This window comes from Carcharodon carcharias, chromosome 2, assembly GCF_017639515.1.
Source record: "Carcharodon carcharias isolate sCarCar2 chromosome 2, sCarCar2.pri, whole genome shotgun sequence".
NCBI classification, from domain to species: Eukaryota; Metazoa; Chordata; class Chondrichthyes; order Lamniformes; family Lamnidae; genus Carcharodon; species Carcharodon carcharias.
The window spans coordinates 73,526,337-73,542,714 of record NC_054468.1 but is presented as its reverse complement, the minus strand read 5'-3'; the positions used below and the strand labels follow the sequence as shown (position 1 = coordinate 73,542,714).

General features: G+C 44.5%; 1 protein-coding gene across 1 annotated transcript; it reads left to right on the top strand.

Annotated features, from left to right (window-relative positions):
* The first annotated feature begins 1,275 nt into the window (after positions 1-1,275).
* LOC121287586 (lysophosphatidic acid receptor 6-like) lies at positions 1,276-2,190 on the top strand. The gene has a single exon (XM_041205516.1). It carries the CDS (start codon positions 1,276-1,278, stop codon positions 2,188-2,190), a length of 915 nt encoding a protein of 304 aa, XP_041061450.1.
* The last annotated feature ends 14,188 nt before the right edge of the window (positions 2,191-16,378 follow it).

Here is a 16,378-nt window from a genome sequence, read left to right as displayed (position 1 = left end):
AACTGATGTCAGTGGTACATCATAATCTACAATATACATTAGCAGATCCCATCTGTTAACCCTTTATACTGCAGGAAATTGCTGTGTGCAAGGCATATTCAGTGACATTGAAAAGAATATTGATGATTAGTGAAAAAGTTGCTCACTCCTGAATTTTCCAATAGTTTGTTGAGGTCTTGTTGGGGCAAATGCACTAGAGGTATGAAAGCTGTTCCTTGCAGATGGTGGCTGGATAGGGAGGATGACTGATTCACACAGTGTGGCAGGAGATAGCCTATGACATGAAATGCAAATTGCAATACTCAGCAGCCATGGCTATTGTGCTGCAAGCAATTTAAAACTCAATTTGTTTTACCAAGCTCAGCAAGCCCATCAGGGAACATTTACAACATGCACAGTAACTGCATAGTGACATACTTACAGCTTTCAATGAACACATGCTGCAAGGTGCTCTCTGCAATAGTTTCCTTAATCCCTGAGTGATTCTTTCCATGAATCCTTAAATACTATTCCCCTGGCAAATCCTGTGGATGTTAACATACATCTAGCAGTAAAAGCTGCCTGTTGATTCATAGGTTTCGCCTTCAATTCTTATGTTAACTCCTGCGTTGTGTTACTTTCACTAAAAGATTATGTACAACAGGGGGAGGCCTGGAGTTACATATCGGTCAGAATGGATGAGGGACTATAGATTCCTCCCTTAAAGGTGAACATTCTGGTAATTTCGCCATTACACGTTATATCTTTTTATTCCACATTTATTTAGTTAACTGAATTTAAATTCCTCCATTGCCGTGGTGGGATTTGAACTCATATCTTCAGATCATTAGAACAGCCTCTGAATTGGTCATCCATTAAATAACAGTCATGTTACTTTTGACCTAGTAAATGTCATTTCAAGAGCTCTGAAATTCAATGCTCCTTTAACCACAAGTTATTTGCACGCGCTCCTTCGCTTTTTAGTAGTCTCAGGTTCTGCTGTATTTTTTCATAAACTACACGAAGATACAATGAGGGTGTCCTTAACTCTTTCTGACATACACGCAATACTGGATGTGGTCGGTGCTGTTAATAGATGTCACATGAAAAACTCGACAAGTGCATTACTGTCACATCAATGTTGCCGATATAGTTTAAGATTTAATTTAATGACATTTATTCTTCTCAAATTGAATGCGCTAGAAAATTGCAGCAAGTTCAAGAGAAAAGTAAGACATTATTAACTGTCAGATTTTGCGCATATAGCCAACCTTCCAGCTTCTACTTTCAGCAAATATGTGCAACTTGAACCGTACAACGGACCTTCAATTCGTGAAGACATTTCAGTATGTACTGCACATACCAACGTTCATCCTGGGAGTGATCATTAATTCGGTTGCACTCTACATACTCTGCATCAGGTTAAAGAAGTGGATGGAATCTACGATCTACATGACAAACCTGATCATTTGTGATATATTTCTGCTTTTCTCCCTGCCTTTCAAAATCCACGCCGACAATGGATATGGAAAGTGGCACCTGGGAACAACATTCTGCAAGTTTGTGGAGTCCATGTACTTTGTGAACACTTATGGGACAATCCTGTTAATAATGCTAATATCAGTGGATCGGTACATCGCTATCAAGCATCCTTTTAGGGCACGAACCCTCAGATCTCCAAAGAAAGCCATCATCGCCTGTACTGTGGTGTGGGTTTGTATCTGGTCTGCAAGCATTCCAATTTACTCCCAATCCGAGTGTCAGCAGCAATCCAAAGAAATATGTTTCGTAGGTTTTTCTGAGTTTTGGAAAAAAGGTATAATCTCCCTGAGTATGGAAATCGTATATTTAATTTCTGCATTTACTGTGGCTTTCTGTAGTATTCAGATAATCAGATCATGGCAAAGAGTGGATGAAGAGAGAGACGATATAAGCATAAAGGCATCTGTGAACATTATCTCTTCAAATCTGGTGACCTTCCTTCTCTGCTTTACACCATATCATGTAGCCATGCTGCTGTACCTTTTAGCAAGGCAGGAATATATAACAGCTGATTACCGGACACCTCTGCGAGCCTTTCTCCAGATGTCTCAATGTTTGGCGACTACAAACTGTTGCCTGCATGGAATGTACTACTATTCGATCATTAAGGATTTCTGGGAATCAAAGATCAAGAGCCCAGAGGAAACTATTTCAACTCACAGTAGTTGACTTCCAGAATTCATTTTGCCCTATTTGGCTCGGTTACATGAACTTACAATCATTGATTGCCCCTTTAGCTACAGTCATTGTGTGAAGAATAATGGATAATAAAAGAAGTCAACGTTTTGGATTTATTAATTGAACATATATGGTTGCCTTAGTTCAGATACTGCTGATGTACTGGAAGAAATGGTAAGCTAAAGCAGGAGGGATTTGTTTTCAATGGATCTTGGACCAATGCCACGTTAACAATAAGCCTTGAGCCCGCATTATCAGTAATGTTGGCTTCCCCCTAATGATTCATATACATTGGATGTGTAGCTGTGTAATTTGTAAAATTAATTGAAAGCAGTAAGTTTAAATGTCCATGACCTATTTGACAATCTAAGTTGCAAGTGGTTCATGTACATGAATGTGTGGGCTTGGTTAGTCAAGTCATCAAAAGAGCTCTAGAGAGTTCCTGGAATGGTTAAGTTCAACAAGAAAGTTGCTAATGTAAAGTACATACCTACAGTTAATTCAGTGGCATATGTTTTGATATATTGAGATGATGTACGATGATCGTACAAATGATTAACAAATGGTGAAGAGCAAAAGACAATCAAAACACCAAAATACTGCAAATAACAATTTATCACAGAGCACTCCCAAAGATGGAACTAGAACATTGCAGTGGAAGACAGAGCATTGTGTCACAGCCAGGTTGCTATCTAATGAAAGAGATTGTGTATTTTTATGCAAGCATCACCGAGAGAAACCTATTCCATCTGCTGGTGCCCCAAGCAGTAGGATTGTGAACTTAATTTTATATCAGATGTTATTTTCTTGTTACTCCACCACCAAACACATCTGAAGGAACTGTTCTTTGCATGACACCCTGGTCCAGTCCTCAATTATCCCCAACACCCACTGCTTCTCACCCCATGTACCCTTGCAAACACAGGAGATTCAGTGCCTTCCCTTTTTCCTCCTTCCTTCTCCCTCCTCCATTCTCACCATCCAGGCCCCCAAACATTCCTTCCAGGTAAATAAGTGATTTTCAGTCTAGTATACTGTACTTGCTTCTCACATTACAGTCTCCAGTACAACCAGGAGATGAAATGCAAATTGCGCAATTACTTTACAGAACACCTCCATTCATCCCACAAGCATGGCCAAGTCTTCCAGCTGCCTGCCATTTTAATTCTCCACCCCACTCCCACTCAGACTTCCACCCTCAGCTTCCTAAACAGTTCCAAGGACATTCAATGTAAGCTCGAGAAACAGCATCTCACCTTTCAATTAGGCACTTTATAACATTCTGGATCCAACTCTGAGTTTAACAATTTCAGACCATAATCTTTGCTCCCATTTTTTTAGATTGCAGCTTGATTGATGATGACTCTGCTATTTCCATTCACATTTCATCTACATCCATCTTTGTTTCTTTACTTGTCCCATTACCACATGCTTTTGTCCTGCACCATCATCCCTTTTGGTATTTAATCTCTCCTGCCTTCCATTTTATCAGAGACCTCCTTTTTGTCCCTTCCTTCTCTACCCTCTTTCCCCACTCCTTTACTTTAAAACCTGTTTCATCTTAACTTTTCCCAATTCTGACGAAAGTGACGCCCTGATGTTTTAACTCTTTTTCCCTCTTCACAGATACTGCCTGACCTGTTGATTATTTCCAACATTTTCTGTCCTTATTTCAGATTCCCAGCAAGTCTGCAATACTTTGTTTTCATATTACTCCATTGTACTTGTGTTAAGTGAAACCAGCCAATGCTGAGATATAATGATATTTATAATCAATTTAAATTCTCTAGCTTATGCTGTCAAATTTTAGCCACTGCTTTACTGTAATTATCCAGCCTGACTCTTAAAATGGTACTATTGATGTATAAATGATGTGATCAAATAAAATAATCTTAGCAATTCTTTGACGCCACCTCAGTCCTTGTTACCTCTTGCAGTTGAATGACAATACACTTTATCCTGCATTGTACCTTAGTTTAGTTGGTGACAGACCTGTTGCAATCTATGTCATTCAACAGTAATTTGCATTGATATAGCACCATTAATGTAGTAAAACATCTCAAAGTTCTATATAAGAGAAAATCAAGTTATGTAGGGCAGTTCAGAGCAAGCTAATTTAAGCAGCATTTATAAATCCCCACCATGATTTCTGGTTAATTGTGTCTATCTACTGATGCAAGGTGAAAGACTCTTTAAGATTTGGAATTAAGAACATAATAAATAGGAGCAGGAAATGGCCATTTGGATCCTTGAGCCTGCTCTGCCATTAAATGAGATGATGGCTGAACGTCTCCGCTTTGCTGCCTTATCATCTTACCCCTTAATGTCCTTGGTGCCCAAAAGTTTATCAATCTCAGTTTTAAACTTATCCATCCACAGCCCTCTGAAATTTCTCCTTATCTCAATCCTAAATGCTTGAGTCCTTTTCCCAAGAATATAAAAGGAAAAAGCTTCTCAGCATCAAGCCTGTCAAGCCCTTGAAGAATATTAACACGTTTCAATGAGATTCTCCTCCTTCTTCTAAACTTTAGAGAATATTGGCCCATTCTACTCAATCTCTTCTCATAGAATAGACCTCTCATCCTTGGAATTAAAATAGTGAACCTTGCACTCCGCTCTAAGGCAAGTACATCCTTTCTTATGAAAAGGGACCAAAAGTGTGCACAATAGCCTAGGCATGCTCTCACCAAAGCCCTATATAATTGCAGCAAGGTTTCCTTATACTTAAACTGAAACCTGCAATAAAGGATAACATACCATTTACCTTCCTAATTGCTCTCTGTATCTGCATGTTAACATTCTGTGATCTGTGTACAAGGATAGCTAAATCCCTTTGAAACACAGCATTTACTAGTTTCCTATCTTTTAAAATGATTCTGCTTTTCCATTCTTCTGACCAGGGAGCATAACTTCACTCTTCCCCACATTATATTTCATCTGCCACCTTCTTGGCCAGTCACATAACTATTATATCCTTTTTCAATCCCTTCATGTCCTCCTCAGAGTGCGATTTCCCACCTAGTTTGGCATTGCCACCAAATTTGGATACATTTCACTCAATCCCTTCACTAAGTCATTGGTTTAAAATGTAAATAGCTGAGAACCAAGCACAGATCCTTGCAGTGCTGAAGATGACCCTTTTATCCCAGCTCTTTGTTTTTATTCGATTAACCAATCTTCTTTCCATACTAATATATTACTCCCAATCCCATGAGTTTTAATCTTGTGTGGTGCTTTATTGAATGTGTTCTGAAAAAACAAATATGCTCCATCTATTGATTCCCCTTTATTCACCCTGTTAGTTATAGTCTTAAGAAACGCTAATAGATTTATCAAACATGATTTCCATTTCATGAAATCATGGGCTGGATATTATAGAGTGCCATGTACCCTCTTCCCCCAAACCCAACCCCCGCCACTCCCACCACTCCCTCGGCTAAGAAGTTGGTTGGGAACCCGCCGAAGAAAAAGTCGGCTGAGCCACAGCTATTTTTCATGGCGGGGAGTTAATTGACTCAGGATGAGACTTCCACCCTCATCTGGTGAGGAAGTGCCACCTTAGAGAACTGCCAGCCAATCCAGTTGGCAGGCAGCTCTGTAGTCCCAGCAACACCAGGTTTGAGCGGTGGCCACTGCTTGGGTTACAGGCGTCCACAAAGAAGAGGAGATTATGCAGGTCGGACTGAAGGTAAGCCTGGGGTATCAGCAGGGCCTGGCTGGTAGGTCCCAGCAAGGAATCGGGGTGAGGGAGCTGGGGGTCTGGTTTGAGAGGCTAAGGAGAAAGTGTTGAAGTGGGGGATGCCTCCAATGGGCACATGGGATCCCCAAAGGAGGACGCCGCCTCATTGCCCGACACCAGCCCCTGCAGTGAAAGCTGCCGAGCTACCTGCTTGCTATCTGCTGCGGGTAAAATAACTGTGGGGGCTGAATGAGGCACTTAAGTGGCCATTAATTATTGATTCTGCTTAATTATATTGTGATTTTCCAAATGCCCTATTACCTTGTCCTTAATAATAGATCCTAGCATTTGCCCTACTACTGATGTCAGTCTAACTAGTCTATAGTTCCCTGGCAACTCTCCTTCCTTTCTCGATCAGCAGTGTTATGTTTGCTACTTTCCAATTTTCAGGGAATTCTGAAAGAGCAAAACTAATTCATCCACTGTCTCTCCAGCAACCTGATGATCAGGGGTCCAGGGGATTTGTTAGCTTTTAGTTCCATTCACTTCTCCAGTGCTTTCCTTTTTTGGTTTAAATTTCTCATTATCTCTGGACCTTTGGTTCCCTATAATTTTCAATACTTTCATTGTGCCATCTACAGTGAAGGCAGGCACAAATGGCCTTGTTTACTTTTCAGGGTTGGGAAACTGATATCAGGACTGTTTCTGGCTCCTGATTCCATTCTTGGGAGTCGGAGGGTGGGGAGGGAGTTGGGGGGTGGGGGGGGGGGGGGGGGTGGGGGGGTGCAATCAGGGGGTGGGGGAGGGTTTGTGGGGAGGGCGGGTGCAGTCTTGCCTCTGATTTTCACGGGGTTGCCCTGCTAATTGGCAGGAAAGAGGAAAGCGGTTTGGATAGTCAATTAGTGGCCACAAGTTGGGGGGAGTCGGGGAAATGGAGGCAGGGCTCAGAGTGAATTCAAGCTGGATTTTTTCAGAAAACAGCAGCCATTACTGTGGCGGTTGCTTTATTGAGGGAATTGAAACAGCAGTGATGGGAGAGGAAAGACAGAGGGCTGGAACTCTGGGGTAGGGCTTCCCTTCACCTCGCCAACTCTGATCTGGAGGTCCTCCTTGAGGCAGTGAGGAAGAGCAGGGAGATCCTCCTTCTGGATGTTGGCAGAAAAAGGCCATCCTCAGGCCTAGGCCAAGCTGGTGGAGACCATTAGCTGAATCTTCAGCTTGGTGAGCGGGGATGGGGTCCACTCTCTGAGGTGTAAAATTACGCGGGGTGATGCCGGGCGTGCGTCCTGACATCACCGCACATCATTTAGATTTTCAGTTTGGCAGGCGTGCAGCCGACTAAGGCCTGTTAAGGCATTAAGGAACTAATTAACGCTATTGAGAAAGGTGCCTGTCCAACCTTAAGGTTGCCGGGCAGATGAAGAGCCCAGGCGGCCTTCGCATTTTTCATTGAACTTCATCCACAGGCAGGATGAGGTTTCGTGAAGAGTTTATAAATTAAATACATTTTTCATTGAAGTTCGTTGACATGTCCAAACTCATGTGATACTGTCACATGAGGGGACGTCTTAAATTTTTTATTTCTTTGTTAAAATTTTGGGAACTTAAACTAATCATCCTGAAGAGTGCTGGCCTCGACTCAGGGAACTCCCTGCCATGCCCGCTTCCAGGCACGTGTCACGCTGGTCAGGCCTTAATTAGCCTGCCCACGTAAAATGGCCACGTGGACTCAATCGGGGGCACCAATCGGGTCCGCGCCAGCCCACACCCGCTCCCACACTACCCCCCCAATGGGGGGAACAATTCTACCCCTTGAGTAGGTACGGTTGGACGGGCAGCCCTGTTAATTATCTGAATTAGTTTCCTAATGGCCTTAACAGACCTCTGACATTTCGGCCGAACGAAAGATCTGAGTGACACGCGGTGATGTCAGGATGCACGCCCAATGTCACCTCGCCTCATTTTACACGTCAGCATGCCGGGCCTGTCCCCCCACATGCCGACATGGTAATCCTGGCCAGATTAACGTCTCGAGTCCATATGACTCTTCTTCAGAGCTATAGAGAAGTAGAATGTGATGGAATTTACACTGTTTAAAGGGGATGAAGTTATGGGGTGAACTTTACCTGCTCCACCTCAGCCCCTTTAAGCAGCATAAATTCCATCACTTTCTATTTCTCTTTAGCTCTGAAGAAGAGTCATACTGACTCAAAACATTAATTCTGTTTCTCTATCCACAGATGCTGGCAGACCTGCTGAGCTTTTCCAACATTTTCTGTTTTTATACCAAGGATCAGCACCCTGGATGTGTTGTGGATCTGACAACACTGATTCATACAGTTTCTTATGAAAATGAGCTTCTAGCATTGGCCATAAAGGCCAGCAGTGCCTTAACTCTCCTTCCTTGTCCTTACAGGAGAAAAGGGCTCAACGGCCAAGGAGAGGCAGACTAGAGGCATGCCCCATCTGTATATCATAGTCACCTTGGAGGATGGGGACATGGAGACTGCCAGGGTGGCACCTAGGAGCAAGGAGAGTTGGGCATTCCGAGTGGAGAGTGAATAAATATTACAATCTGTAGAGTAGGGTTTAGAGAGCACTCCTCCCATCCAAAAGCATTCCAAAAACTCAGTTGCATTGGGAAATCAGCAGAGGCTTCTGATCTCAAAGTTGGGCTAGATCTCATGACCTCTTCTTCTATTTCCCAGAGCTTATGAGATATAAGATAAAGGTCTGATTCCTGAGTCTGCATCAGGTCAAGCACTCAAATCAGAGATATCAGAGCAAGCACTGTCGCGCTTTACAAGCGTACACTCCACCAACTCAGATACAGACACCTTGGTGGGTCCTCATGCGCAATTAGTTGGAATGGGACTGGGTGATGAGCACATCATATGTGCGCAGGATGAGATGAGAGAAACAGAGGCACCTGTGGGCAGCACCCATCAGAAGATGGAGGATAGACACAGCCATGCTCAGCTGGGCACAGATGCAGAGCCTCAGGAGTCACAAGAAAGGAGGCTACATTTAGTGAACATAAATGTAAATTCAGCTATTTACTTCAGCCGCAGCTGAAAAAGGGTTCCTATGTCTTTGTGCCAAGTAAATGGTCAGTATGCAATTTAGAGCCATTGTTGTTGAGTCAGAAACTGAACAGGTCAATATGTATTTGATGGCAAGACAATCCCCCTTTTAAATGCTAATACATGCAAGTACGCAGACTGAGGGCAAAGGTAAAATTCATTATCAATATAGCCGTTCTAAGGGGCTTCTTGTTATTTATTTAGAAACATTGTGAGTTATGTGTGGAACTGAATAAGGTATGGGTAAATATCTTTCTCCAAGTTCAAGCCTGAAAACTGGGAAATCAAGGAAATGGGACACGGAGACTTATCCATTCAACATTGTCCTGAAAATCAGCTGTTGAGATGTTGTCCTGTTTTCACACTTACCAATCGCAGCTCCTGTCCATCACTCACACCATTATGTGTTAGATGAAGGCAAAGGGACTTAAACTCCATTCTATTTCCCTTCATTGCTCCTCTGATACACCAATGCAGTGGAAGAGGAGATGGGATGTGAGGAAGATTGTTGGCAGAAGAATGAAAGATTTTGCTGTCTCAACAATGATAAACCACAGCATGTCTCCAATTCCTAATCTCTCAAAATGTCTATTATTATCATCCAGCACCAATTTTAAAAATCCATCACTCACAAGAGGCTCCTGCCCTCATTAAAGTTGTTCCCACCCCTTGTGGGTGCTGAAACAAGTGCCTTAATGCAGCACCACAGCTGTTCCCTCCCCTTTGTAGCTCCCTGGAGTGGAGCAGAGAAGTGGCTGGTGAGTTGGAAGAGTAAAGATAAATGCTCAAATTCTGCCCTGCATATTTAATTGACCAGCACACAAGAAAATGAATTGTAATCTTGCCAGAATTACACTGGGTACCAGAGGTCCCATCTCAATCCACTGGAGCAGACGTCCTGCCAGTGAGATAAACACACCATGTGATTTTAGTTACTATCAGGTATCCAAAAGCAAATGGACCATCAGATGGCAAGTCACTAATGTTAATGTCTTAACCACTAGAAATTAGTGACTCACTTTCTGACCATCAAGAAGAATTTGATCATCAAATGAACCTGATTTACCATCAGTCTAAAGATGAACATATAACAGAGGAATAGCCTACAGCTGTACTTGTTTGAATACACCTGATCTCATCTGATCTTGAAAACGAAGTAGACTGAAGTCTGACTGATGACTTGGACAGGAGACTGCCTGGCAGTACCAGGCACAGTAAGCTTTGGCTGCCAGCAGAGGCTGCACATGTCACGGCTCTCCTCATTCACTCTGCAACACAATTAATGGGCAAGCTTTGTCCTGTGCAATAGGCTTACATGCTCCCTGTATTTTCTGCAGCCTTGGGTTCCATGCCTATGTAGGATGTGTGAGATTGCAGCCCCTGTTCCACTTTTTGAGGGAGGCTGCACCTCAAGGTCTGTTTGCATTTCAGTCCCATGCTCCTGATCTTCGGCCACCTGGTGCAGAGTTGGGCAGGCAGATTGGAGGACCTACTTATTAGCCGCTCCTGGGCCTGTCCAAATTGGCCATTAACAAGTCCAGGCAGCGGGCGATCGAGGAGGTTGTCCCGCCCAACTGTTTGGCCCTCTTCCGCAGCTACATTCGCAGCCAGGTATCCTTGGAGAGGGAGCACACGGTGTCTGCCGGCACCCTTGAGGGCTTCCGTGCCTGGTAGGCACCGCGGGAACTGGGGTGTTTTATCGACCCCTTTAATCACTTATTTTGTTAATTTAGTTTAATTGTTTGACACTGAAAGAGTTACATCTTCTTAACCTTCCTAACCCTGCCGCTACATCTTGGTGCTACCCACAGTAGAGGTGGAGGCAGCCTGTTGACTGCAACGCCTTGTCTGTGTTGACCTCAGCAGACGTGCTGTGTAGGGCCAAGACCTGATGTGCCCTGGCCTGGTTTTTTAGATCAATATGTTGAGGAACCAACTGGAGAGGAGGCTATCCTAGACTGGATATTGTGCAATGAGAAAGAATTAATTAACAATCTTGTTGTGCAGGGTCCCTTGGGGAAGAGCGACCGTAACATGATAGCATTGTCCATTGAGATGGAGAGTGAAGAAGTTGAATCCAAAACTTGGGTCCTGAAACTAAATAAAGGGAACTATGAGGGTATGAGGCACAAGTTGGCAATGATGGATTGGGGAACCTTACTAAAAGGGCTGACAGTGGGTAGGCACTGGCTAATATTTAAGGAATGTATGAATTACAACAAATATTCACTCCTGTCTGGCGTAAAAATAAAACAGGAAATGTGGCTCAACCATGGATTACAAAAGAAATTAGGGATAGTATTAGATCCAAAGAGGAGACATAAAATTGCTGTAAAAAGCAGCAAGCCTGAGGATTGGGAACACTTTGGAATTCAGCAAAAGTCAGCAAAAAAGATTGCTCAAGAAGGGGAAAATGCAGTATGAGAGTAAACTTGCAGGGAACATAAAAACTGACTGTAAAAGCTTCTATAAATATGTGAAGAGAAAAAGATTAGCAAAGACAATGTGTGTCCCTTACAATCAGAAACAGGGGGATTTATAATGGGGAACAAAGAAATGGCAGAAGAATTGAACACATATTTTGGTTCTGTCTTTACAAAAGAGAACACAAATAATTTCCCAGAAATGTTAGGGAACCAAGGGTCTAGTGAGAGGGAGGAATTGAAAAAATTCAGTATCAGTAATGGTGCTAGAGAAATTAATGGGGTTAAGGGCTGAAAAATCCCTATGGCCTGATAATCTACATCCCAGAGTATGAAAGGAAGTGGCCCTGGAAATATTGGATGCATTATTAGTCATCTTCCAAAATTCTATAGACTTTGGAGCAGATCTTACAGGTTGGAGAGTGGCAAATGTAGCCCCACTATTTAAAAGAGGAGGGAGAGAAAAAACAGAGAATTACAGACCAATTAGCCTTACATCAGTAGTGGGGAAATGCTAGAGTCTATTATAAAAGACATGGTAACAGAACGCTTGGAAAACATTAATGGGATTAGACAAAGTCAGCATGGGTTTATGAAAGGAAAATCATGCTTAACTAATATACTGGAGTTTTTTTGAGGATGTAACTCGTAGAATAGATAAGGGAGAACCAGTGGATGTGGTGTATTTGGATTTCAAGAAGCCTTTGATAAGGTCCCACATATGAGGTTAGTGGGCAAAATTAAAGCACATGGGATCGGGGGTAATACACTGGCATGGATTGAGAATTGGTTGATAGACTGGAAACAGAGGGTGGGGATAAATGGGTCTTTTTCCAGATGGCCAGCGGTGACTAATGGTGTACCACAGGGATCAGTGCTTGGGCCCCAGCTATTCAGATATATATAAATGACTTGGATGAGGAAACCAAATGCAATCTTTCCAAGTTTGCTGATGACACAAAACTGGGCAGGGCTGTGAGTTGTGAGAAGGATGCAAGGAGGCTTCAGGGCGATTTGACAAGTTGTGTGTATGGGCAAACACATGGCGGATGCAGTATAATGTGGATAAATGTGAAGTTATATGCTTCGGTGTGAAAAACAGAAAGGCTGAGTATTATTTAAATGATGATATATTGGGAAATATGGATGTACAAAGGGATCTTTTTACATCCATACACAGGGTGTTTTTGTACACCAGTCAATGAAAGTAAACAACAAGTGCAGCAACCAATTAGGTAGGCAAATGGTATGTTGGCCTTCATTTAAAGAGGATTTGAGTTCAGAAGTAGGGATGTCTTACTGCAAGAGAGAAATTGATAATTTGTTTGGATATTAGGGGCATCAAGGGTTATGGAAAGAAAGTGGGAAATTGCATTGAGATACAGGATCAACCATGATCATATTGAATGGCTTGAAGGGCCGAATGGCCTACCCTTGCTCCTTGTTTCTATGTTTCTATGCTTTTGGCAGTGGCACCCTCCTTGGTGCTGGAGCGGCTCGGGTCATAGGAAGAGTGGGTTCGGATGGGCTGGACTCTCCCGGAGTCACCTGGTTGGATGGCTCCAGGGTGTGCACCTCCTCCCTATGGATGCCTGAGGGCCCCTGGCTGACTCTTTGAGAAGAAGGGGAAACTGGAGTGAGATCAAGCTGCGCCGCAACCCTCTCACGTACACACTGTTGGAGCCCAACTATGGTGTCAGTGATGGAATTCAGCTCGCATAGCAATGTATGACCCTTCAGCGTGTTGACATGCTGGTGCTAGCATGGGGAGATAATTAATGCATGGCAGTGGTCTATAATAGAGGACACATCACTCACTTCACGGTTGTCTGATGGATGTTGCACTGCTGGACAATCACTTGGTAGAGCAGCGCCGACCTTATCGTCAGTACAGGATTGGTCCAGATTGTCGCCAGCCAACTGGATGGCTCTGTTTTCAAAATTTGTGAGGATCTTGATTTCAGGCATTCCTCCCCCGGTCTGCAGCCTCTCCCTTTTGTTTTGTGCCAGCTTGATCTGCATGAATAGGGATGGAGAGAGTGTAAGCAGGGCACCTGCCAGGCCAGATGATAAGTATAAGTGGTCCCATGGAAGGGGTGAGGAGAATGCAGGTGTGTGTGAGAGAGTGAATGGTGATGTCCCTTGAACTGCCAGTGAGTGAGGGCCCTGTTCATGTGTGATGGGTTTGTGAGTGTGTGAATTGAGAGTGATGAGAAGAGTGACTTACCCTGGAGGAATGGAGATCATTCATCATCTTTCAGCAATTTGCAAGGTGTTGGCACTGAGCACAACTGCCACTGCCTCCCAAGCTGGACTGGTGATGTTGCTGCCCCTCCTGTGGCCAGAGCTGGGGTAGGGGACATCACAGCTGACCTCCACAGCATCGAAAAGATGTTCCAGGGTGCATCGCTGAATTGGGGGGCTGCAGGCTTCTTGCCTTTTGGGACCATGTCTTCTGTGTAGCAGTCCTGAGCTGAAAGCACTGAGAGTTGTGCACGAGGCTGCAATTTAAATATGGCACCCAGCATGAGGAAGCAGCGAGGTGATGGCGTGGCGGGCGAATCGGATGCCACCCACCAGCGAAATGGTGTGTTTCCTGGGAATGCATGATTAATGCAGTGAGATTGGGACGATACGGCTTGAAAAGCCGCCATTGCAGCCAACGGGTAAAATGCCCTTTTACCTGCCCACTACCACACTTAGTGGAAACCTGGGATGTTTCTGCCCTATGTAACAGAGACAAAACCAGTCAGGATTCCACCCACTTCCAGTTTCAACTGAGGCAGATGAGGCATAGGGTTGGCCACTTAAAATCATTTGAAAGGGCTGGTCATTTAAATATTATAATGAAATTTTGTACTTTCAGGTTAACAGTTATTCTATTTTTAACCAGTCAGTTCAATGAGTTGAGAAGGCCGGAATGCATCGGCTGAATTTTACAGGTAAGAGCATAAGCTAGGCCCCCCCCACCCACAGTAGAAAAGTTGCTCACCAGTCGATTGACTTTTAAACAGGCTGACCCCATGGAGAATACTGTGGGGGCAGCCTTAGTGATCTAATTGCGGGACTTCACTCCTCAGGCAAAGGAAGTCCCGCCCTCAAAAGCTGACAGCCAATCAGATTGGCTGGCAGTTGAGTAGTCCCAGCAGTGCCAGAATGCAGTAGTAGCAGCTGCTGGGAAGACAAGCAGTCCTGAGGAGAAGGAACATGGATTCAGGACTGAAAGGTGAGTCCAGGGTTTCTGGACAGGGATGGATTGGGCAGTCTGGCAAGGGGCGGGGTGTGGGGTTCAGGTTCTGGAGGCTGGATGGCGAGTCAAAAAGTGGAGGGTTAACATCATGGGGGGATGCCCCCGATGAGCACAGGGCACCCCCAAATGTGGTAACCGCCTTCCTTCCCGCCGTTTCACCTGACATAGTCAGGGTGACAATTGTCGGGGTGTGAGGTAGAAACAGGCCCTTAATTAGCCATTAGTAGGCCTATGGGCAGATGGACTGGCTGACACCTTACCTGCCCACCATCTTATGGGGGGCAGCTTGGGAAGGTAATGGCATAGCCATTATCTTACTTGGCCCTCCACCTGCTAATAGGCATAGAACCTCCCCCATGAGTTAAGTGCTTTTACAACACTGCTTGTGCACAAGGAGAAGCAGAAGTGCTTCCTTCAGGTTCAATAAGCAAACCAATAAATCCCCCATCTTGGGAACCTGCCTGCTCCCTTCCCATTCCCGTTAGACCCCCCCACCCCATCCGTCAAAGGATAGCCCACAGTTGGGATCTCCAGCCCATCATCCATCCCTCCCTCACCTGGACCATCACGCAACACCACCACAAGCCCCACCTCCCTGGGATCTGTACTCCACACACCCTCACCACCATGATCCCTCTTACTCCCTCAGTGCACCGGCTTGCTCTCTTCGGCTTCAACTCTGTGATGTAGGCACTCCAGCAGAAAGACTTCCAGCCTATCAATCAGGTTACTTGTGGGCAGCAACCCCACAGTTTTTTTTAGTTAAATTCAAGAGGACATTTGGGAAACACACTATTTGGGGTTTTCCAACCTCACAACAATTGAGCCACCCTCCTCCCCACCCTCAGGCAGAATACACCTCCAGACTTAAGTCCAGGCCCAAGATTGACACCATCCAGGACAAAGCAGCCCGCTTGATTGCCATGCCATCCACAACATTCACTTCCTCCACCATTGATGCACAGTAGCAATTCAGTGGGTGTCCTTAGACAGCACCTTCCAAACCCACAACCTCTATTACCTAGAAGGACGAGGGCAGTAGATAGATTGGAACACCACCACTTGGAAGTTCCCCTCCAAGTCGCTAACCATCCTGACATGGAAATATATCGTCGTTCCTTCACTGTCACTTGGTCAAAATTCTGGAACTCCCTCCCTAACAGCACTGTGTGTGTACCTACACTACATGGACTGCAGTGGTTCAAGAAGGCAGCTCACCACCACCTTCTCAAGGGCAATTAGGGATGGGCAATTAATGCCAGCCAGAGACGCCCACATCCCGTGAATGAATTTAAACAAAGTTTCAGCCTGCCATGGGATAGTCACACCCTAACCTCATCCTCCTCTCTTCTAATATACACACATTGTCCAGCAGGGATCACTGGACCACAACAGTCAAGGCCGAAAATCTGTCTGGCAGGCAAATGCAACACTCCAGGTTGAGATCAGTTAGCTTAGCACAGATAGTGATTAAACCTGGGTCTTCCTTGATCTATGTGACCCAGTACCACAAGGCCGCTCCATTTGTCCACACTAAGCCATCCTGACACGAAGGCATGATGTCCTTTTAACAATTCTTACACGTTTTTCCAAATAAAACACCTGCAAATTGGTGGGGAATAACGAACAGGCATTTTTTTTTAAGTCCGTTTCCTACACGCCCATTCATCACGAGAAGCAGCTAGTTCCTGATTACGTCAACATAGCTTTCTCTTGATGCCACCATTGATTCTGAGAGGCGGCT